The sequence below is a fragment of the Onychostoma macrolepis genome, unplaced genomic scaffold (assembly GCF_012432095.1).
Source record: "Onychostoma macrolepis isolate SWU-2019 unplaced genomic scaffold, ASM1243209v1 Scaffold35, whole genome shotgun sequence".
Taxonomy (NCBI): domain Eukaryota; kingdom Metazoa; phylum Chordata; class Actinopteri; order Cypriniformes; family Cyprinidae; genus Onychostoma; species Onychostoma macrolepis.
Genome location: NW_026704853.1, coordinates 1 through 25,501, shown reverse-complemented (window position 1 = coordinate 25,501; position 25,501 = coordinate 1). Strand labels below are relative to the sequence as shown.

At 34.8% G+C, this 25,501-nt stretch overlaps 2 protein-coding genes across 4 annotated transcripts; one reads left to right on the top strand and one right to left on the bottom strand.

Moving 5' to 3' along the window:
* Positions 1-391: 391 nt before the first annotated feature.
* On the bottom strand, positions 392-7,093 carry LOC131535521 (natural killer cell receptor 2B4-like). Of its 2 annotated transcripts, none has more exons than XM_058768240.1 (6): positions 6,976-7,093; positions 6,216-6,545; positions 5,374-5,667; positions 5,156-5,254; positions 4,992-5,050; positions 392-2,756 (listed from the first exon to the last, which is right to left on the bottom strand). In XM_058768240.1, the coding sequence occupies exons 1-6, from the start codon at positions 7,022-7,024 to the stop codon at positions 2,709-2,711; spliced, it is 879 nt and encodes a 292-aa protein (XP_058624223.1). In that variant the 5' UTR covers positions 7,025-7,093; the 3' UTR covers positions 392-2,708. The 2 variants fall into 2 exon arrangements, with proteins under 2 accessions (XP_058624223.1, XP_058624224.1); XM_058768241.1 differs by having other exon boundaries at positions 5,374-5,541.
* A 4,774-nt stretch (positions 7,094-11,867) lies between these two features.
* LOC131535520 (uncharacterized) lies at positions 11,868-21,745 on the top strand. 2 transcript variants are annotated; one of them, XR_009269651.1, is made up of 5 exons: positions 11,868-11,995; positions 14,961-15,269; positions 15,745-16,065; positions 16,487-16,615; positions 20,748-21,745. XR_009269651.1 is itself a non-coding variant. In XM_058768239.1 (5 exons), the coding sequence occupies exons 1-4, from the start codon at positions 13,620-13,622 to the stop codon at positions 16,609-16,611; spliced, it is 804 nt and encodes a 267-aa protein (XP_058624222.1). In that variant the 5' UTR covers positions 13,328-13,619; the 3' UTR covers positions 16,612-16,615; positions 20,748-21,745. The 2 variants fall into 2 exon arrangements, 1 of the variants encoding a protein (XP_058624222.1); XM_058768239.1 differs by lacking the exon at positions 11,868-11,995 and adding an exon at positions 13,328-13,668.
* The last annotated feature ends 3,756 nt before the right edge of the window (positions 21,746-25,501 follow it).

Sequence of the window (25,501 nt, the reverse complement as noted above, 5' to 3'; positions counted from 1 at the left end):
TATTATAATGGTCAACTCCAGTAACTATTACTTTGTTCTTTATATATAAGGCGATAAATGCTAAATATTAATGAATTGAAGCAGAATTTATTTTTAAAATATACTATTTTTTGTTTTAATACTTGTTAAAAGGAGTAGATAATATTTGCCTTTTTTATCAGTTTTCTGTGTTTCCAGCAAATGCAGCACATCCCGACTGCAGCTACAATCAACAGAGATCCAGCAGAAGTCAACACTATCAGAGAGCCTGAGCCTTCTGGAAGATCTGAAGGAGAGTGTTTTGATGATGAAGAGAGACATTAATGTAAGTGAATGTGAACTTAAAAACAGAGCTGCTTACCTGCACATGTGTGACAGAGTTGACTGATGCCCAGATGTCTCGTCTGGTTGCTGATGGGATTGTTGAGCACACAGCTGTAGGTGTTGTTATCCTGATATTCCACCTCCAGAGGTAGAGAGAGACTGATGCTGAGATCAGACACACTGATGCTGGACAATAAACTGTTTCCTTTGTACCAGGAGAGAGTCACATGACTCACATTCACCACTGAACACAACAATGAACAATTCTGCTGTGATGAAGATGCAGAACAGACTCTGGTAATGTTAGGAACAGGCAGACGAGCTGCAAAATATGAGAATATACAGAAATCTGAATAAAGCAACACAACAGCCTTTTTTCAGTTCTGGGTGCAGGATGAATGTTTAGTGTGTCATTTGATTATGTAAATCTCAAATAAGAATATGAGAAGGTCAGGACGAACAGTGTTTCTACTCACCATAGACAGAAACATTAAAAGTTTTTGATGAAAAGTTCTCTCCATCTGTCTCTATTTGTTTGGCTTAATAAAGGTAAAACCATTCCCTTTGTCTGCACACAGTCTTCAATTATATTACTCAGAAATATTTGTCCCCACCCACATTTTATTGTAAAATAATTGAATACTAGCTATATAATGAGAGGTGTTGTTTGGTAACTCTCATTTGTTGTAAGCTAAACCTTTAACCCTTTCATTCCAATGACTTTTTACTGTTTTTATGTTATAGCTAGAAGAAATCATCTAATGGTTTTAGTAGGTTTCCAGTGCAGTGACTTATACGTCAGGTTTAAACTGTAAATATGAAAGAAAAAAAAAGAGAGAGAGAAAAAAAAAAGAATAGTTAGTAACATTAGAGTCAGTGGAAAAATAAATTAATCTTCCATCTTTTAAAATGGCTAATATTCATGAGGAGGGTCTGAAAGTATAGTATGCTGTAATTGTGTGAATGTACATGTACAGTATCATGAAGTTGTTTGTAAGATGGTCATTAGGCTGTTCAAGATCATCCATGAGAAATGCAGTCATCTTACATATTTTACATACAACTGAGATCATCACATTCAACTTCACATGCAGTCACACAATTTTCACATTGAGTTTTATTTCAGTTTCTGAATTTCAAGTCTAATGTTTGTAACAAAAAAGAAAAGAAAAGAAAAATGGCATAAAATAGTTCTCTGGTGTTTCCTGTCTTGCTCATAGTACTGAGGCTGTTATACCTGCTCTTTAACCTCCACCAGATGGCGCCATTTATCAGATAAATGCATATCATAAAAGTTATGACCAAAGTAGAAAAATGTTCAGTGTTGGGCAAGCTACTTGGAAAATGTAGATAGCTAAGCTAACAGTTACTCTTCATTAAATGAAGCCTCACTACACTAAAGCTACAGCCCTGGGAAATGTAGCAAGCTAAGCTAAAGCAACATGGCAAAAGTAGTTTAGCCTACTACATCTAAGCTATTTAGAGATAATTTTTTATATTTTTTTATATTGAACCATCATACTCAGTTATGAATTTTATGACTTTCAAGTTTAATGTTAGTAACAAAAAAGAAAAGAAAAATGGCATAAACTAGTTCTCTGATGTTTCCTGCTCATAGTACTGAGGTTGTTATACCTGCTGTTTGAACTCTACCAGATGGCACCATTTATCAATTAAATCTATGCCATAAAAGTTATGACCAGAGTAGGACAATGTGAATTGGTCAAAAATATAAGTAAAGCCGATTATCAGATCTTTAGCATTAATAACCGTCTGTCTTTATCTTCAGGGCCTATAGCAGGTGTGTTGCCCTGCATTATGTGTAACATGCAGCTGATATAACAAGATGGAAATATCTGCAGCTATAAATGAATTTAGTATTGTTCAAACAGGCATCAGTTAAGGCGTATTTTTTGTACATTAGCCTGTTGGTTCTTTAGCGTTTCCAGCAGCATGTATTTACAGGGCATTCTATCAGGTAAAAGTAGCTCTATTAAAAATGTTGTTCTTTGGACACTAGAGAGCGATGTTGTGCTACAAGTGCTAAAATGTCCAGCAGAGCATATTGTGTGTGATGATACTGTAGACCACTATGTAATGCACTTCAATTTTCTAAGAAGGATAAAACAGGAGCAGTGATATGCAGAAAAGGAGGCACATTGGATGGAATTCACGTTTCCATATGATAGAGAACATTTATGATGTGCTTTTTGTGAGCCACTAAATTAAACAGATCAACAATATTTCACAATAATCTGAGTACATTTACAAAAAAAAAAAAAAAAAGAGGAAATCAAAAGATGCAAAATAAAACTGAGACAACTGGGCAGAGAATAAAAACCAAAAGGTGTGAGGCAGGGGCTTGTATGAACTCTAAGGTCAGTTCCAGTATATACAGTATCCGATCATCGTTTTTTGGGAACATTTTCATACACAGCATCCGACTTTGATTTCTGCAAGGAAACACAAATTCAGTAAAGGAACTCCTGATATGACAGAAAATTAATAGCAGACCAACTTTAGGTTTCTCTCTAAATAACCTTTACAACAGAACCATGAGAAGTTTATTTTTCAAACTGGAGGAAATTGCATCAGTCATCACATGACTTTTTAAACTGTTAAATCGTCAAACAGATTAAGTTCTGAAGAATGAGAATGGTTGCCTTTCACACCAATTCAACCAGGAGCTTGAAGCTGCATTTCAAATAATCATGAACCGCAGCTGCAGCTCGAGGCTAAACTCCAGCACACAGGTAACAGGAGTTAACAACTTTATGCCCTTTTTTTCTTTCCTTTGAAAATCTATAAAAGTGTTATATTGTTTATTTTAGAATTGCAAAATCATTTATTTGTAGTTAGAACTGTCTGCATTTGATAAACAGAAGATTATTTAAATTAGTAGGCCACAGACCCCCTCATGGTCGAGTTTAAAAGTAAAAAGAAGTTCTAAAAGTATAACGAATACAGTTCGTACATGTCTGCATTAACGTGGGCATGACGTAAAGTTTAAGGAGTGACAACTCTCTCCAAAATTACGATGACTGGCACTGTGATAACACAGAAACTTTTTGGCGTCTCGAGTTTTTATTGACCAAATTATATTATAGCCACCAAAGAATAATTGGCCTACCTTAGACAAGTTCAACTAAACTAATGTTTTGTTTATTTTTCAAAGGCTGCTTGCAGAGCGCGCTCTTGTGTTGCCATGTCCACTTATTATACTCATCTTTGGGAGCTTAAATCATAAAGCGATCAGGTTTATCGAGTAGTTAAAGTTGGCAGGTGTTCACGATATTTTGTTCTTATTTTAAATATAATGCATTTGGTTTTATTTCGGTTTGCTATGGGATTGTTCGCTGTTTTCTAGCAAGGTCTGGCGACATGAATGAGTAAAGACTCATAAAACTTTAACCTGATTTTCTTGCTCCGCATACAAAAGAGAAACATGTCTCTGATGCATGGTTAAATAGGTCAGTAGCCTACTGCACCGTTGTGTTTTTTTTTGTTTGTTTTTTTTTGGTCAACAAACATATGTGGCCTTCATATAGGCGTTCTTAGCTTGATCTGCCGCTGTATCCAGCTGTATCTGGCGACAGTGTTGCCAAGTTCGCTTGTTTTTCCGCGAAACTGAGTTTTTACACTTTATTACACTGTTGTATATTGCAGAAATTACAGTCTGAGCGCAAATAAAATATGTTTAATAGTTATCATGCACATTTGACTCAGAAGCAACACTGCTTAACGCGCTCGCTGCCAAGCACAAATAATTCCACAAATCACTCAAACTGTGCGGGATGAAATGTCGTCTTGTTATTGCCCAAGTTCTAAGCAGATGTACATATTGACCTTATCATTGTACTTTTTTACAAGCCATGTAAATTAAACTTTTCTAAATTAAAAGCGGTAGAATTTAGAGCTTGCCGTCGATTGCGAACATGAAGTGAGCTTTCAGGAGCGATAAGGGCGCTCGCTCATCAGCATCTAATCGTGATAGTATTTGCTTTTATTTTAAAATGACAAATTTAAGGGTGAAATTAGATGCGGGTGATCGAGCGCCATACTCGCGTCTCAACGACCACGGCAAACACTAAAGTCTACGGTTCTGATTTAGAAAAGTTTTACTTTGCTTGTGAAAAAAACAAACAATATGAGGGTAGCCTACATTAACCATTCACTGTCGCCGTATTAAAAAGTTTAAAAAAGTGAATGTGAATAGTGGCTGAGATTGTCATAACATTGTCTTTAACTTATTTGGATGAATTATCACTGTGTTATAGGCTACAGTTTATCAGTGATGTATTACTGTTGTTAGAACCCCCAGTAAATTTGATACATTTTAAGTACATTTGAGCTACTACATTTTCGTTTATAATAGCCTAGTTTTTTTTCTTTTATTATTAATTAATTAATTAATTTATTTTTTTGTCCTACAAATTGAAAATAGAATTGTAAAATGGAAAAATGTACTCATTATTTACACTGAAGTGCAAACCTTAGTATAAATGGGGGGGGGGGGATGCTTAAACTATCCTTTAATTGTCTTCCTATATACTGAATAATGCTGATAGTTGGGCCCCTAGACGGCCAACATTCTGTTCACTATCTGTCTGTTGCACATGAAACACAAAACTTCAATCAGATTAACTGACTGCAACAACTTCTTGCAACACAGTCTTGAATTATCTTACCTTTTTTTGTGTTTTTGGTTTACACAATGCTGAATCGGAGTCTTCTTCCTGGGTTTGGACTGCATTAATAATCACAGGTGTGTTAAAATAAAATGTTTTAAATATTATTTCAACAATTGTATCTTAAAATATATTTCTACAGATGAATTACTTGCTCTCCTGACCTGGTTTTCTACATTTCTTGCAAATGCAGCACATCACGACTGCAGCTACAATCAACAGAGATCCAGCAGCAGAGATCAGCAATATGTATAGCCCCTGTCCTGTAATGAACAAAATGAGACATTAGTGTGAATCTGTCTGTTTGCTCAACAACAAACACTATGACACATCAGCACTATATATAACCTATATATCACTGACAATATCACTGGTGACGTACCTGAACGCATCTGACAGAGTTGAATGATGTCCAGATGTTGAGTCTGGTTGCTGATGGGATTGTTGAGCACACAGCTGTAGGTGTTGTTATCCTGATATTCCACCTCCAGAGGTAGAGAGAGACTGATGCTGAGATCAGACACACTGATGCTGGACAATAAACTGTTTCCTTTGTACCAGGAGAGAGTCACATGACCCACATTCACCACTGAACACAACAATGAACAATTCTGCTGTGATGAAGATAAAAGATTTTGAGAATAGTCTCTGGTAATGTTAAGAGTGGGCAGATGAGCTGGAAAATATAAGAGAATAAACAGCAGTCTTGGTTTAGTGTATTGATAGTCAGTGAGTGTTTCTGTCATTTCAAACTATAATTTAGATGAAGACACTTACAATGGCAGTGAATGGCGCCGCTCTGTAAACTTTAAAATACTCACAGTTTCAGTAGTACAGCTATACACAAACTACAATATGCATGTTGACATAATTTTAGCATGGTTAAAAGTACTTTTTATATCCGTCTAGAAAACAATCACTATGACAACAATAATGCTGTAAACCTTACAACCATAAATTGACTGTAAAATGATGATTTTAAAAGTTTTACAATTAGAATGAATGTACATGCTTTTATAAAGTCCTCCAAAAATGTCTTCTGTTCATCATAACCTCACCGTAACCTCTAAACAGTGTACAATTGTTTTTTTTTGTTTTTTGTTTTTTTTTTGGTAATCAAATTTGTTCCGTGGATTGAGCTTAACATGTATTGAACCTGGAATATTCCTTTAATAAAACAAGAATATTTGGATATCAAGGATGAGACCAAGGATCTCTACTCACCATAGACAGAAACATTGAATGTTTTTGAAGACAGTTTAGCTGCAATTATCTTTACTTCATAACGTCCAGTATGTTGAGTTGTGATGTTTGTGATGATCAGAGATCCAGTTTGATCGTCCAGCTTCAGTCTGTCTCTGAATCTCTCATCATTACATGTGAAGAAGATTCCAGAAGCTCTATTTATTTGAGCTATCAGAGAGTTATTAGCTCCAAAATTCCACATTATTTCATCATCTTCATGTATTTCAGTAACATCAGTGTGTAGAGTAACAGAATCTCCCTCCATTACTAACAATGACTGTGTTTCATTTGTCTCGGCACCAAACACACCTGCAGAAAACAAACAAGAACAGAGTTGTTAACTGTTGGTTTGGAAAGCATGAAATCAGTTTGTAACATTTAAATGTGAATTGAATAACAGCAGCAAAGACACAACATAAAACAAAAGTTGACATATATGAATAATTTAGTTTTAAATATATTTCAAAGTTATGTCCTGTAAAGTAATAACAGAATAATTTAATTCTGCTGGAGAATTTTATTAGTTTTGTATATTTGTGTTTGGGTCATTAAACAGGCTTACTGAAAAGAGACCTGGAGGGAAAAACAAACAAAAAAAACTGATCTCACAACAATATTTCAGTACGATTTGATTTATATGGGAAGCAACAGCAAATGAAAATAATTTCTTCTGAACTAGTAGTGGCATTATTGCTCTGAAACAGAAATAAATGAAGCTGTGAATGATTTTATAACTTACCAGTCAAACGCAACCAGCACAAACAGAATAAAGCAAGCACATGAAACATTTTCTTTAACAGTTCTGTGTCTGATCTAATAACTGCTAACACTCAGACTGTTTTTCTGGTGTGTGAATCCTCCTCTGACAGAGTTTGATCGTCCCACACACACACACACATACTGAATGGAAGCTAATTTAATCAATCAATCAATCAATCAATCAACCTACAGTCATATATAATATAGGCCAAAAACATTTCTTAAGTTAACTTTAACTGTTAATGGTGGGGAACTTCTTGTCAAAAAAACTTTATCAAATGGACTTTTTTTTTTTTTTTTATCATTTAAAATGGCATGTTTGATCATGTTAAATATGTACAAGTAGATGAGTAGAAATTTTTTGCATGATTATTAGAATAGTCAGCCTGAATTTAATGATGAAATAAATGGTTTAAAATGGTTTTATGATCATTCAGTTGTTGCAAAGTGCATCGCCAGTCTGAGGTGTGACACAAGCAGCTCATTTTCTGAGTCAAACTGAAACCTGCTGTGGTTGGTTTTCTTCGGTTTGATCTGTTGGATGGACAAACAGTTTGTGCGTGAGAATGGCCATTTGTTTGATGTGTTTAGTTTGTAGGTGAAAAGTGTTTTTCTTGCCTGCTGTTATGAGCACACAGTTCATAGTTGATAGCTTTACAGAACTGCTTTGCAGTGTAATAAACTGTTATATAATATAATATTATTTATTTGCCTAAAGTTATTCATATTCTTGCACATTTTTATATAGTAAAATTTATTTTAAAGAACATCTGAATTTTTTTTCTTTCATTTTTACTTAAAGAGATAATTCATAGAAAATTTGCCATGCTAAGTGGAAGATTTCTGCCAAGATTTCACCTGGTAGAAAAACAAATACTATTAAAATGAATGTTATGATTCCCACTATGGCCACTAAATGGCAGCAGAGGATTATTTATTGTCTCCTTTACCATTTCCACTCTGTAATAGTTCTTTTCACATGATTTGCTAATGGATTTATATTTAGACATTATAAAATCACTATTATAACATTTAAAAATCTCTTTTTTGTCAAAGTTCAGCATTGTTTTGTATTGAAGTATGAAGTAGCAAGAGTTTTCAACTCATTGAATCTACTTGAATTACACAGATGGCCTATTTTGAATTTACAACGGCAATTTTCAGTGAAAAGTGGCTAGTTTGTATCTTTGTTTACAATCTTCTCAGTTTCTCTCAAATGAATGAATTCTCTTTCATAGGGGTGGCCAGGAAGGGGGCAGCAACCAGTCTGGGGTGGCACAGAAATCTTCATTATTTCAACATAGAAATGGATTTGATTATAAAGTACTGGACTGTTGGTGCCTTACACACAACTGAATACAATTAATTTGTACTTAACTGTAACTGAGATAGTTGTGAATTACATTAAGTAATACTGAGTGAATGACAATTTTTGTATTATTTTTGTATTACCTCCAGGTATTTTAATAAAAGGGCTCACTGTAGCTTTATTGCTCAGTAAGCTTGGTTCTGGGTCTTAACACCCCCAAAATCTTGTTCTCCATCATTGCATAGGCCCACTCATGGATGAGGCAGATATAGTCAACCTTCACTGAATTTTACATAATCAATGAACTCTGAAAAAATGTATCAGTCATTCTATTCTATCATTCTATTAGTTGTCAAAATTAATTAATTGCAGCACTTTTGTCATACCTAAATCGATCTCTGTACAAAGGAAAATAATGTAAGAATGTAAAATGAGTTATTTTATGGTTTCATTTTCGTGCTTTACAAGTTAACGAAAAATTAGTGCATATATTCTAGTACATTTAACTGCACTGTGCTCACATTTGGCCTACTTGTGCATTAAATTATAAATAAAAATTTACATAGTCTATCATCTTGCGCACTATTGTGATTTCGAATTGCAGAATATTTCAGTAGGCTGCATGCATTTGAGAAACGTTCTTAAATGTAATGCACATACATGCATGCACAGCTTTGCAGCTTTAATCGCCATTTTTGTAATTTCGTGACTTAACTGACGATGTATGCTGGCAGTTTCTAGTGCGGTTTTTTATGGTGAAGTGATAGAGCGTGCGCATCATATCAGTGGCGCAAATAAGGGGTATGCAGTATATGCAGTGCATAGGGGCGCCACACATAGGGGGGCGCCATTTTGCCAAAATCATTCTGTGAAAATATTCTATAGTAATAAAATGTAATAAATAATCAAAAGCTTAGTCAAACAAGCGCGGAAAAGCTAGGCAACAGGTGCCAAATGAGCTTCAGTAGAACAACAGGGAACTGCGGTCTGATGGGATATTGTTATATGTCAGTAAAACAAACTTTACTGTCCTGTCAGCTGTTTTACTGTGCTCACGACGCACGCCCTTCAACAGTATGCGAATATTTACGACCTTTTAAAAGGCACATAGTAAAGAAAATCTTGATGAGAATTACAGAAGGAAAAGACAGGACATTTTAATGCAACATCAATGTATTTATAATAGAAAACCTGATGGGACATGAGTGTTAGATGCTGATTTTGAGATATGAGAACTTAAAAGAGTATTATGTAAAGTGCAGTCAGCTCCAGGAAAAGATAAAATATGTTATAATATGATCAAACATGCAGATGATAGTAAAGCAGTACTGGTGTTATTTAATAAGATATGGATAGAGGGGAGGCTACCAAGATCATGGAAACATGCAATAATAATACCAGTAGCTAAGCCAGGAAAAGATGCATCAATAGCTGGGAATTACAGGCCAATAGCACTTACATCTAATTTTTGTAAAATAATGGAAAAAACAATTGTAAATAGGCTGAATCATGTATTAGAGAGTAAGGGAGGGTTAGCACCTTATCAGTATGGTTTTAGACGACAAGGTCGTTCAACATTGGATCCATTAATAAAGCTGGAGACAGATGTCAAGAAAGCTATAATAATGAAAGAGGGTCTAGTAGCAGTTTATTTTGATACTGAAAAGGCATACGACATGATGTGGAAAGAAGGTTTACTAATAAAATTGGGAAAAATTGGAATTGAAGGAAGAATTTATAACTTTAATTTTAAGTTTTTTATTAGATAGAACAATTTAGGTTCGGGTGGGAAATGAATTGTCACAGATATTAAGTGTGGAGAATGGGACACCTCAAGGGAGTGTGATGAGCCCTGTTTAACATTATGATTAATGACGTATTTGAAGAAGTGCCTCCAGGAATTAATACAGCTTTATATGCTGATGATGGAATAATGTGGAAAAGAGGAATTTATCTTTTAATATGGATAGAATTCAAGAAGCAATAGAGATAGTAGAAAGGTGGTCTTTAGAATGGGGGTTCAAATTTTCATTATCCAAAATTTATTACCAGATATTTGCCAGGAGGAAAATTTGAGAAAATAAGCAACTTATTACATAAGAAAAGGTATCTAAATTTAAATATTTCTGAATGTGGTTTGATGATAAACTAACTTGGAAAGTCCACATAGATTATATTATAAAGAAATGTAGTAAAGTATTAAACTGAATGAGAGGGCTTGCAGGACAAGATTGGGGTGCAGATAAGCAATCATTAAAGGGAATATATATTGAACTCAGGAGATTAGTTCTCGATTATGGATGTATTGTGTATGAAAACGTTATTAAATAAACTAGATATTATGCAAGCTAAAGCTCTAAGGTTGATTCTAGGAGCAGTTAAGACAACACCAATTGCAGCAATACAGGTGGAGTCCTCAGAATTGCCACTATAGAAGAGAAAAACTAGCCATGGCATATTGGATTAATCTTCAGGGCCAAAGAGAGGATCATCCTGTAAGAGAAGTACTTAATTAAAGTTGGGAAAGAGTAAATAAACCAGGTAAAGGATTTGCATGGAAAATAAAGAAACTGATCAATGAAACTGGAATAGAATCAAATAAATTTGCATCAGTAATAGTTACTCCTCCAATAGCACCTTGGTTATTAGAACAACCTGAAGTTGACTTAAATAAATTAATTAATTTAAAAGTGTATGTTAAAGAATCTATAAAAAGTATGCATTATTAATTTCTCCAAATTTATACAGATAGATCAAAGAACATATACTGCATGGAAGGACAGGTGCTGCATTTTTCATTCCAGAATTTCAGGTTAGGAAAGCTGCAAGAATTACGGATGGTACTTCTGTATATACAGCAGAGATGGTAGGCTATCCTTATGGCATTAGAGTGGGTATATGAAGTAAGGCCGGATAAAGTAATAATATGCTCTGACTCAATGGCTTATTATGAGTTTACAATCATGGCAATCAAATAGAAAAGACATTTTAGCATAAATCATGATTACACTATACAGTATTAAACTGATAGGGGTAATTACTCGGTTTATATGGGTACCTGCACATGTGGGAATTCAAGGCAATGAAGAGGTAGATAAAATGGCTAAAAAATCCTTAGATATACCGGGACTCATGTCAAACAGGTAGGCATTATCACAAAGCACAAAGGAGTATAAAGAGAAGAAAAATCATTCATAACATAAGCAGAAGGGAACAAGTCATTTTAACTCATATACGAATAGGACATTCAAATCTTAACCAAACATTATACATTATGGGGAAACATAATACTGGAATCTGTGGAACACGTTTTGATGATAGCACAGCATATGAAAGGGATCGACTTCAAGATGAATTACAATCCTTAGGAATAAAAGATTTTTCATTAAGTAGTATTCTGAATGATGGTCCAAATGCAGGAAAACAAATAAGTGCAATCATGAGATTTCTTAAGAATTGTGGAATAATGAATAGAATATAAGATTTAGGTGAGAAACGGTACATTCTCTTCACACTCCATCACAGTAGGTGGCAGTATGCACCTATGAAGTTGGTTCGCAACCCGCAATAAAACCAGAAGAAGAAGAAGAAGAAGCAGAAACTCACTGATGCCCCATTATGGAGAGTCCCTGGACCGCTTGTAGATTTGAGCTTACTAGACAAGCCCAAAGATGAATACATTGGAAAAGAGGTTAATGCTATTCGAAATAATACATTTTATTCAACATTACAAATATTTACGGATTGATCTAAGGAACCTGTTAGTCAAAAGGTTGGAATAGGTGTATATATTCCAAAATGTTAAATACGAATTAGTCTGAAATTGCCTGATATACACTGCTATAGAGTTAACAGCTAGACTGCAATGGGCTGAACAAGTCAGGCCAAATAAAGTAGTAATATGTTCAGATTCTTCTTCAGCTTTAATTAGTATTGCACATGCGAGGTCAGACAGAGAAGATTTATTAATGGAAGTGTATCTATCTTTATACAGATTGAAAGAGGCTGGAATAATGGTGTATTGTTGTTGGGTGCCAGCACATGTTGGGGTATCTGGTAATGAAGTTGCTGATAAACTAGCAAAAAAAAAGCACTAGGCAAGATGGAGGTGGATGTTAAAGTGACTATGCGTAAAAAGAAGGCAAAGTCAATTTTAAAGAAAAGGTTAAGGAATAAATGGCAAATTAGATGGGATAATAGTTGCACAGGGAGATGGTGTTACAGTATTACGCAGAAAGTAGGGAGGATAAATTGTCAGGGAAGAAATAGGAAAGAAGAGGTGTGGCTATCTAGATTAAGACTGGATGTACAGGGTTGAAATCAACACTGGCACTTATGGGTTTACATGAAAATGGGTTATGTGATGTATGTGACGCAGCCCTTTAAAGGACATTGTGGTGGGAAAAATTCGAGGTGAATGGAAAAAATTCAGGGTGGGAGGAACATTGTTTTTTTTTTCAAATGTTTTGCGTTCCCTCGAGAAACTTTGCGTTCTCTCGCAAAACCATTTGAGTTCGGACAAACGCTTCCTGTTTACTTTACAGCTTGCAGTGGTTACAGCTCGTATGTTCACAATGGAGCGGTTCATAGAGTTTTATTTTGAACTTGCACTCAAAGTAATACAGTCATATTCTGCTTTATTAATAGGAATATTATTAATACGGTTATTAATGTTAGCCTAATAATTTTTATCAGGATTTATTATTATCGAATTTAGTCCTCCAATGTCAACATTTAAAACATTGAGCCACATTAAGTGTTTTAGAATGTCCCAAAACCGTGCCTCGAAATAATCACTGACTGTATTATTCTGAGTCCAAGTTCAAAATAAAACTCTATGAACCGCTCCATTGTGAACATACGAGCTGTAACCACTGCAAGCTGCAACGTATTCAAGTATTCCCCCAATACTTCCCCTTCTCAAATTTCAGACTCATCACCTATGTAAATTTATTTTATAGCCAGTAGGCCTACAGTAGGTGGCGATAATGCTCCTAAAGAGTTAGTTGCCATTAAACAAAAAGAAGATGAAGATGAAGGTGCGGGAGTTGTTTCTAAAGCGGATCTTATCTAGGCAATCAATTTAAGTTTCAGTTAGACGGATTTATTTGCGAGCTGTTTTTCATTTGGTGGACAGCGAGTTCTCATCAAGAACAGTCATACAGTCTCATAATAAAGAAGACTTTTGGCAAAATACCAATGAAAGCTCCGAATTTAAGAAGTGCTGTCTTGTACGCAGATTTTAGCGTTCGCTTTCACTTTCACTTTTTCACATTTATTCGATCAATTCTGCGTTAGTCTTCAGCATAAATGTGATGAAGAAGATGCTTACTTTTTTGGTAGGATACCTATTTCTAGTGCATGGTAAGACGTTTATGATCATCTCTTACGATCACCGATTAAAACACTTGGGTAAAGTTGGTTTTATATTCGCACATTCACAACATTCACACATTTCCGCGTTCAATAACTTTGTAATTATATGTGCAATAAAGTTATTTTTTTGCAAATTCTAATCAGCGACATCATTGTCAACCTACATTTTTTTCACAATCGATCAAAATGGCCAAGTATTGTTTTAATGTCATATTTACTTGTGAATGTCCGCTGAATGTCCAATGTAGTGTGGTTAACAAAGTAATTGAATGCTGAAGTCCGAATGTGCGAATATAAAACCAACTTTACCCAAGTGATTGAAACAGCGAACTTGACCCAGTTTGTAGGCCTATTACATTCAATTGTTTCAGTTTTTAAAAAAAAATTTTATTAGTGTAGCTATTGTACACTGCATATAATCTTTAAAAGTGACAGAGATGTTTTTTTTTTTCTTCTTCTCTGTTTTGGATGAAAAACATACTTTTGCCACACTCCGTCTTGGATTTCCTCCTTGAAGGAGTTTTATAATCCTTTCCATCATTTCAACTGACAGTTCTCTTGTTGGGGCCATATTTCCTTTCAATTAGCCAAGTCCAACAGTTCGTTAAGGTTTGCAAGCACTCTCTTAACTGCTGACTCTGTTAGATATGTGCTGGTATTTGTTTCAGAAATGCAAATTACAAGCTGATTCCATAATTTTTTCCTCAACATTGAATGATTCCATATTTTTTTTTTTCCTCTACTTGAAATGCAAAATATATTTTCCATTAATTAAAATATTTTAATGTCATTTGTTTGAGGTATGTTTCACATAACCAGAGTGTTGAATAATTAAACAAAAATTGTTTTGTGACATATCTGTGATTTTGATTATTTGTTATAAAGTAAAACTTTTTTTTTTTTTTTTTTGCCATGGGTTGTACATGCAGACACTCCCAGGATGACTTTTAAATGGCTAATTATTCAGATAATAAATTTTCTTGTTGAATATTTAAAAAAGAAAAAAAGGTCCGGACCTCGGTGAGCTCAAAGCTGGCTACTACAGCCATGATTATAAAACAATGAAGTTAGCGGTTTTCTAAAACAAGTTGAGTGAATTAACTGTCTTGTTTAGGTTGTGACAACTTGACAAACTGAAATTTGAATGCAGACATAAGTACTCATTGTATTTATGATCTGCAGAATAAAAGCACACACACATACACCACTATTCATGCATATGTTTGTCCCACTGCCCCATATGTTATTTTTAATTAACTCTTCTTTTTTCTTTTCTTTAGGCGTGTCTGGTGATGATACAGATGAAGTGTCAGTGATGGAAGGAGATTCAGTCATTCTACACACTGATGTTGACACAAACAAAAAAGATAGAATGACATGGTATTTTAATAAAATTCGTATAGCTCAAATCAATGGAGATCAGAATAAGATCTGTACAGATGTTCAGTGTCCCCAGAGATTCAGAGACAAACTGAATCTGACAGACAGATCTCTTATGATCACAAATATCAACACCACAGATGCTGGACTTTATAAAGTAGAGATCACCAGCCGTAACATCGCAAAGACCTTCAGTGTTAAAGTTCATGGTGAGTCATTTAGTGTTTTAAAGCAAGGTTATGTATGTTAAGTCACATTAATGTGTTTATTATGTTTATCATAGCAGTGACTGCTTTAAAAACACATTTGCGGTTCAAGTGGAATTGTCAGATTCAGTTAACATCATTAAGAATAAGATACTGTACATCAAGTACAATAAGATTGCAAACCAAATTTTATTTTGGTGAGCTGTTAGTTTTAGTTCATAATAAGCTGCAATTTTCTGTTTTGGTGGAGATGACATTCCCTCACCCAACCATTACCTTTTATTGTCATCTGTTTACTTGATGATTTGGTTCAAAATAAGTCTGTAAAATGTCTTTATGAGCGAGAGAAAAAAAACAAAAAAACATGAATAAATGTTTCAAGAAAGAATGTGTAATCACAATGTTAGTTGTTTTTTATTTAATTTTTAAATTTTTTTATCAAAACGATCCATCAGTCAGCTGTTGGTTTGCATTTCAGGTGTTTCTGCTGCTGAACGAGATGAAATGAAAAGAAAGTCAGTGAAGGAGGGAAAATCTGTCACTTTGGATGCTGGTGTAATAAAAACAAATGATGTGATCACGTGGTATTTTAATGACACTCGTATAGCTGAAATCAAGACCATTAATAGTTGTACAGATGTTCAGTGTAAAGACAGATTCAGAGACCGACTGCAGCTGGATCGTCAGACTGGATCTCTGACCATCACAGACACCAGAACCACAGACTCTGGACTTTATAAACTACAGATCAATAGCAGCAGAATCTGCACCATAAAGACATTCAGTGTTGCTGTCATTAGTAAGTATTATTTAGTCATTCTATTGAATGACTAATTCATTGAATTTCCCTTTCCCTTTGTTCTGTATAATTTTGTTTTCTTAGCTATTATTTTGTATGTATTTACTGTATTGTTAACTGTTTGAACTCTACTTTTAAATTGTCTTCCTTTTGTTTCTGGATTTTAAATGCACCTCTGGGTTGTCACGAGTAATTTTGTTGTTACACAATGAAAATAAAGTGCTTGAACTAGAACTTAATATACTGTTCCTCAAGAACCCAACAGATGGGTAACGCTTATCAGTTAAACTTACTGTCATACAACTGTTGACCAAAGTATAAATGTCATTCACTACTTATGTATATCAGACAAAAAATTTGTTAAAGCTGATTTTCAATCCCTGATTAAATATTAACGACTGTCTGTCTTCATCTGTTTCAGAGTCAGGACAGATTCAGTCTTCAGCTGCTGTAGAAAGAAAACGTCATGGTGCTGTTGCTGTTGTTCTGCTGTTTGTTGCTACTGCTGTTTGTATGATTTACTATCACAAGCATCAAAAATTATGAACTGGTGAGTATTACAGATGGTTTAACAGGATTGAAAATAAGAGATTTATTGTGTGAAAGTAGTTTGAAAAATGTTAAACTACTACTATATGTATAAACAGTTGTGTACAATTTTTTTTCTTCACGATTCTTTGATGAATAGGAAGTCCAAAAGAACAGCATTTAGCTCAAATAGAATTATTGTCTAACATTTGAAATGCCTTTACTGTCACTTCTGATTAATTTAATGCATGCATTGTTGAATAAAAGTATTAATTAATTTTCTTTCCAAAAAAAAAAAAAAAAAACTTAGTTTGAATGTTGTATTACAAAAGCTCTGTATTTCAGATAAATGCTCTTCTTTTGAACTTTCTATTCATTAAAGAATAATGAAAGAAGTGAAGATCCTTTCTGAAGGATCATGTGAGACTGACATACTTTTTTCAAAGGAAGCAATAAAGGATTGATGGAAAAAGAGAGAAGAGCATCAGTGAAACACTGGTCACTCATAGAAATAGTGTCCTAAGATTTCTGTAGTTGGTAACAATAATAGAGATTCACCTTGACATCTAGACGACACTATTAACACACTACTCTCTTGACACTGCAAGATTACTTTAAACTAGGGGTGTCAACGTTAACGCGTTAACGAATGCGATTAATCAAAAAATTTTAGCGCCTTAATATTTTTTTAACGCAAATTAATCGTTTGATAAGGTTTAACCCCAACTTTTTCCCGTCATCGCAGCGCGGAAGGTTATACAGTGGGGCAAAAAAGTATTTAGTCAGCCACCAATTGTGCAAGTTCTCCCACTTAAAAAGATGAGAGAGGCCTGTAATTTTCATCATAGGTATACCTCAACTATGAGAGACAAAATGAGAAAAAAATCCAGAAAATCACATTGTAGGATTTTTAAAGAATTAATTGGTAAATTCCTCGGTAAAATAAGTATTTGGTCACCTACAAACAAGCAAGATTTCTGGCTCACAGACCTGTAACTTCTTCTTTAAGAGGCTCCTCTGTCCTCCACTCGTTACCTGTATTAATGGCATCTGTTTGAACTCGTTATCAGTATAAAAGACACCTGTCCACAACCTCAAACAGTCCAACTCCAAACTCCACCATGGCTAAGACCAAAGAGCTGTCAAAGGACACCAGAAACAAAATTGTAGACCTGCACCAGGCTGGGAAGACTGAATCTGCAATAGGTAAGCAGCTTGGTGTGAAGAAATCAACTGTGGGAGCAATTATTAGAAAATGGAAGACATACAAGACCACTGATAATCTCCTCGATCTGGGGCTCCACGCAAGATCTCACCCGTGGGGTCAAAATTATCACAAGAACTGTGAGCAAAAATCCCAGAACCACACGGGGACCTAGTGAATGACCTGCAGAGAGCTGGGACCAAAGTAACAAAGGCTACCATCAGTAACACACTGCGCCGCCTGGGACTCAAATCCTGCAGTGCCAGACGTGTCCCCTGCTTAAGCCAGTACATGTCCGCCCGCCTGAAGTTTGCTAGAGAGCATTTGGATGATCCAGAAGAGGATTGGGAGAATGTCATATGGTCAGATGAAACCAAAATAGAACTTTTGGTAAAAACTCAACTTGTCTTTGGAGGAGAAAGAATGCTGAGTTGCATCCAAAGAACACCATACCTACTGTGAAGCATGGGGTGGAAACATCATGCTTTGGGGCTGTTTTTCTGCAAAGGACCAGGACGACTGATCCGTAAACGAAAGAATGAATGGGGCCATGTATCGTGAGATTTTGAGTGAAAACCTCCTTCCATCAGCAAGGGCATTGAAGATGAAACGTGGCTGGGTCTTTCAGCATGACAATGATCCCAAACACACCGCCGGGCAACGAAGGAGTGGCTTCGTGAAGCATTTCAAGGTCCTGGAGTGGCCTAGCCAGTCTCCAGATCTCAACCCCATCGGAAATCTTTGAGGGAATTGAAAGTCCGTGTTGCCCAGCGACAGCCCCAAAACATTACTGCTCTAGAGGAGATCTGCATGGAGGAATGGGCCAAAATACCAGCAACAGTGTGTGAAGACTTACAGAAAACGTTTGACCTCTGTCATTGCCAACAAAGGGTATATAGCAAAGTATTGAGATGAAATTTTGTTATTGACCAAATACTTATTTTCCACCATAATTTGCAAATAAATTCTTTAAAAATCCTACAATGTGATTTTCTGGATTTTTTTTTCTCATTTTGTCTCTCATAGTTGAGGTATACCTATGATGAAAATTACAGGCCTCTCTCATCTTTTTAAGTGGGAAAACTTGCACAATTGGTGGCTGATTAAATACTTTTTTGCCCCACTGTATATTGGCGCTTTTCCACTGCGTGGTACGACTCGGCACAGCACGGCTCAATTCGGCTCGGTTTGTGTTTCCACTGCAGTTTAGTAGCGCTTTAGAGTGGGCGGGATTATTCTCGTGTTGCGCTTCCTGAAAAACTTTTTAATTCCATGTAGCTCCATTAAGCTCTCGCTGGATCCGCTCCTCGGCTCTCATTGTGTGATGAGGGTACAGCGAACCAGTGTTGTGGCACAAGTGGGCTATTTTGAAAATACAGTCGTGGGAAAACATTACAGAGCCGTGGGTTGCGGTTTTTTGTGCTACTTTTATAATGTACCGTGGCCGCCCAAAGTGTATATTGACAAATAAAGATGGGTAAATGTATACTGGGATTGAAGCGATGTGGCTTGGTAAACGTTTTATTGCCAGTTTAAATGCTGATAATGGCTGAATAAAAACAAAAGAATAATGATAAAAGAATAAAAAGGTGAAAGGTTCTGTTTCCTTAAACTATTTTGTCATGCATTTCTTTTTCAACACATTTACAGGTAAATCCTTGTATTTTAAATTTGCGATTAATCATGATTAATCACAGTCCATAACTGTGATTAACTGGATTAATTTTTTTAATCGATTGACAGCACTACTTTAAACTTATCTTTTCAGCAGGAATCCTTGAGAAATAAAACATTTATATCTCACAATTCTGACTTTATAACACGGAATTGTGAGTTAAAAAGTCAGAATTGTGAGATATAATCTCACAGTTGTAAAAGAACAGTCTTTTTCTCCATCAAAATTGGACTGTATAACTTGCAATTGCGAGTTTATTTCACAAAATATTGAGAAAAAATTCAGAATTGCAAGTTTTTATATCACGCAATTCTAAGAAAGTCAGAATTGTGAAATATAAACTCACAATTTTAAGGAAAAAATGCAATTCTGAGGAAAACAGTCATAATTGTCAGAAGTCACAATTACCATTTTATATTTTTTTAAATCAGTGGCTGAAACAGACTTCAATATTTTTGAACCTTCAGACAAAGTATTTATAAAAAGTTTGCATACATATGTTTTTTGTTGAGTTATCTTATTTCAGGCTTTTATGCCTCAAGTAATAAGATATAATAAGATATGGAGCTCATACTAGAGGAGGAAAAACACCTCAGTGTCATTCATAGACCCAAACTGAGAAAAAAAAGAAAAAAAAAGTAATTTGGTGCAGATCCTTATGTTTTATTTGATCAAAATGTAAGATGAGATTCTGATAGCTTGTAATGTAAGTTCACGACACCTCTATAACAGTATAGCAGACTACTTGCATAAAATAATAAAAAATCTCAGTTATCACTCTATCTTCCAATAATGTCTTTGTAAGATGATATTTAAAAGGTCAGTTTGGTGATTGAAACATATAATGAACATATAGTAATGATTGAGAGAAACAAATAATGTTTCTCAAAAGCCTGATGATCATATTTGATACTCACATTTTACCATAATTATTGTATGTGGATAATTAACAATATAAAAGTCATTATGTTTAGTTTTTAAAAATCAGTAACTATTTGACCACAAAAAACACTTGAAGTAGCTGACAGTGGACTTTTACAATTGCACTAAAAGACCTTTTATTTGCTTAAAAAAGTATAGGCTATCAATCAGATGACAGAAGACATGGAGTAGATTGTACACAACATGTTTTTAGCAAAGTTTTGATAATTCACATACCTTATGTGCATCAAATATTATACAGGCTTGTTATGAGCAATTTTGAGAGTCATTTGTTCGTTGTTTCATTCCTGCCCTCTTGTGTTCTCTCTGTGTATGTTCATGTTTGTGTTTCAGATGGGCGGTTCCTTGAGATAATTTGCTGGAGGCTGCGATTGGTTCTCCTCCTCACCTGATCCAGATGTAAGGACTGCCCCAAACACTCAATCTCTGCCGTGATTGTACCATCGTGTGTGACTCTGTAGTTTGCCGTTGTCATTCGTTTAAGTCTTTTGAGTGTCTTACCAGTAGGGATGTGCCGATCGAAGCTTCTGAAGCAGTGAGGCTTTTACAACAAACAAAAAAAAGCTTTTGACACAGTGCTCTACTCCGCCATCTGCTGGTCAATAAAAATTCCTACACCAGCTGTATCATTCAGATGATTTGTTTGTTGGGATGTCATTGTAAGGTTTATTTGTATATACAACTTGTGTATTTTTATTAACAATAATACACCTCGTAAAAATAAAATTAATTAAAAAAACTACATACATATAGGCATGACATGATGGATATAGTTATTATATTGATATAATTATGGGTATAGGACAGCGCAATCAAACAGGTCAATGTATTTATTGTAATCGGGCTGAAAATAGAGCATGTTTTAATAAATTGTAAAAAAAAATAGTGTCGATCTACCCATGCCTACTTACCAGAGAGATAGTGTGTGGGTGCTTAAGATTGTGAGTGTGATTGTAATTCTGTGATAGTATTTTTGTTTCCATTCTGTGATATTACTTGTTAACTTGACCCACGCCTGACTGACTACGATTCTGATTGTGAATTGTTTACTGTTAACTTGTAGGCTATATATCTTTTGTAAATATTTTATAAATAAGTATTGGGTAAGTTAAGGGTTGTAGGGGGTTAGACACCATTTTATTTTGAAACATATTTTCTCATTGTTTTTGGTTTAAGGAGTCAGGTAAGTTGAAACTGTATTTTTGTTTTCTTAATTTTGTTTAGGAAGTAGCCTATAGCGTGTTAACAAAGATATATATATATTTTTTTATTTTGGCCTTGTCTGCCCCTGAAGCTAAGCCCTTATTTGTAAATAAATTCTTGTAATTCAACATCTCTCTGGTATTGAGACTCTTCTTTTTTCCTGTTACGGCCAGTGATGGGAATAACGGCGTTATAAATAAACGGCGTTATTTTTTTCAGTAACGAGTAATCAAACGAATTACTGTTTCCCCCATTACAACGCCGTTACCGTTACTGACAATAAAATGTGGCGTTACTATATTACATTATTAGAATTTAATTTTTCAGTTCATCTGAATGGATGCGCAGTGTAGCTGTATTTGACGTACCATAAACTATAGTGTGAAGCGCACGACTCGCCGTCGCTTTCTCTCACAAACACGCACGCAAAGAAAGATACAGAGAATCTTTCATAACATGCAGAAGTGACGCGCTACATGTAAACGATATTCTTTGTTGTATTTTCCTGTAAAAAATAACGGCATTCCTTTGGAATTCTTCGGCTTTTATGAACTGCCGGTTTCTCTGGGAGTGGGCGGAACTAATGCGCAAACGACAATCTCATTGGCTGGCGCTCACCTATTATCCTCCCTGTTTTGATTTCATCAAATCAATTCGAGCAAACGCAGACAACGTGATTAATATTCATGAACCCAGCAGCTCATTAATCCTTAGTGCATTTATATTGATGACAAATATGCATTCATACGTGGTTATTCTAATTACTAAAGTTCTATCATCAGATAATATTAAATGATCATAATATTATATTATAATGCTTGACTGACTGATAATAAGTGTCAGTAGATAAATAGTGTAGATTAATGTACAATGTTTTATAATAATAATTTATTCTTTTTAGTGTTCATTTCATTAATTTAATATATTTAATATTGGGGGCATCCAAAGTTATTTGACATTTGAACATTTTTTTAAAAAGTAACGCAATAGTTACTTTCCCTGGTAATTAGTTACTTTTATAATGATGTAACTCAGTTACTAACTCAGTTACTATCTGTGAGAAGTAACTAGTAACTATAACTAATTACTTTTTTAAAGTAATGTGCCCAACACTGGTTACGGCTGACCACTAGCGGTCATAACAGGCTTTATCAGGTTAATACCTGTGCTGTGGATAGAAGCTGCATTTTTATACTGTTACTGCCGATTCCAAATAAGATTTTTACACTTGTTAATCAAGGATCTTAATTACATTTTACAAATGTGTTTACCGTTAAAACGATATTCGTTTTTAATTGTTACTTATTTATCATTTACTTAATTTAAATGTGTCACTTATCCTTATTGTAGCTATATAGTTTTTCTTTGTAAAGTGGTCTGTCTTTTTTAATGTGGGGCATTCAAGGTAAAGCTTAATACTTGATATTGTTTCTGTAATCTGTTTTTCTGTTTACTTGTCTATTTCAGCATTGAGTTCTATTTTCAGTCTTGTTCAGCTGGGCTGTGTCTGTCCAGTGTTTTTTTTTTGTGTTTTTTTTTTCCATGTAATTGTCGTTTTGTAGGTGTGTTTGTAGATAATATAACTGTGAATAGAAATGATCGCCTTCATTGGAATATCTTTTTCTTTTCTTTTTTTTTCTTTTTTGTTTACTATTTTTTTATTATTTTTTTCTAACTATTGTTAGATTTGGCTATATTTCGTTATCTACCTATTTATAGATTTTCTTTTTTGGTCAGACCATTGAAATACTGATGAGTTCACAATGCCTTTGTATAGAGAAGTCGTCAAAGCTGTGAGCAACATGTATAGGCAGGAAAGGAAAAAATACACTTCAACCACACGCTACTGACAGACAGCTTCAGAATATTCTGAATCTCAATGGGACCTCCTGGTTAAATAAAGGTATAAATAAAATAGACTATTTTTTCTTTTTCTTTGTTTTCTTCAACTTCATGGATGATGAGTCACTAATGTGAACGTGTTATTCGGATCTGTTGCCAAAACAAATCTATATGTTCAATTTTTATTCATTGATGGTGTCATTGATTTGCAAAATGTTTTATTTTATTTTATTTTTTGTTATTGTGCATTTGGCTGCTCTACTGTGAAAACTATGTATAGCGCACCCTAGTGGTCAAAGACTTTTTACGCTAGATGGCGTCACTGGGTAAAGTAAAGTGAAGTGAAGTGAAGTGACCCATTCTTGGAATTTGTGCTCTGCATTTAACCCATCCAAGTGCACACACATGTGATGGTGTGGACACTTTATCCAGCACCTCCATTGCAGTGTTAATTTTGGCAGGCATTTTTGATTTAGTCTTAGTCTTAGTCTTGAGACGAAAATGCTTAATAGTCTTAGTCACATTTTAGTCATTTGAGTATTTCATAGTTTTAGTCTAGTTTTAGTCGACGAAAAGTCATTGTATTTTTGTCAACTTTTAGTCTTTACTTTTAGTCAAAGTGCCGTTAACAACATTTATTTTGGTAGCTATTTTATATGTAGTATTCAAACAAAAATAGGCATCAATTCTTCTCTCTTTAGACCAAATGAATTAAGCTTATGAGAAATTTGAATCAAGGATTGAATTTGGAAAAACTGGAATACATTTTCATTTTTTGGTAGAGATACAAATTAAACTCATTTTTCAGATACAGTAGCTTTACTTAAGTATACATTTATTTAACATCTTTTGTTGGTTAACATTTATGACAATGATAATTAGGAATGCTGTCCCTTTAAGACGGAAGGCATGCATGTAATACTGACACACATTCAGTTTTCATCCACCTGTTTACGCTCACTTAAGCCATAACTGACTGTATTTATGTGAGATACTCTGACTCTACACGATAGACACAGGACTGCTGTGTGTGTATTTGAGAACTGAGAACTGATCGCGCGCTGTACTGAAGAAGTGGAGCTTGCGCGAGAGAGAGAGCACTTCTATCAGCGCGACTCCGCCTATCCCGCCGTCACTAACTTTAAATTAATCGACAACGAATTGTGACTCTCGGGAAAAACGGGACGTCTGGTCACCCTATCCCTAACCCTTCGGGTGCTGAGGCTATTGTTTCAGATCGTTAGTTTGCGTTTTGATCGCCTATCCGTCCACTGCGGCTGCCATACTGAGACTAGATACGCCCCTCATCTGATTGTAATCCAATGACAGAGACCCACATTTTGAAAGACAAGACAGTTAATTTAGCATATAGGATGTATTTTGAATGTCCGGTAGTCCTCAAATAACATTTTAGTCCCGTCTCGTTTTGTTAATGAAGACGCGGCATAAATTTCGTCATAGTTTTTATCATCAGACATTAATTTTAGCTCGTCAACGTCTCCTCTTAGTCACAGAAAAAAGGTTCGTCGACGAATATTTTTCGTCTTCGTCTTCGTCGACGAAATTAACACTGCTCCATTGTCAACAAATGACATACCCAAAATAACCCTTTGGTCTATGCATATTTACTATATTTTAGCTCTCATATGAAAGCTGACACTTGAAAATTTCTCAGAATTGAAAGTGTCAGAATTACCCTGAGTAGTACAGGAACAGCCTAAGAGAAGCTCAAGATTCAAGATGTTTTTAATGTAAACCTGGTCAGCTACTCAGTCTGTGCATTGAATATTTGGAAAAATACTAATGTATTTGATACATTAAAGTAAAATACAGTATAAAACAGTAAAATTTGGAAGATAAAAAAAATAGTATATTTGTGCAAAACAGGAAGTACAAAATTAGCAGGGTATGTAAGAACAATAATACAAAGTGCTGAGTGCAGATTGATATGTGTTCAGATGCACAGAGTAACTGAGTATGATTTAAAGGCTGAGTATAAGAGTGTTATGGGATAAATGAGAGGCATGTCCATGTTGAGAAGT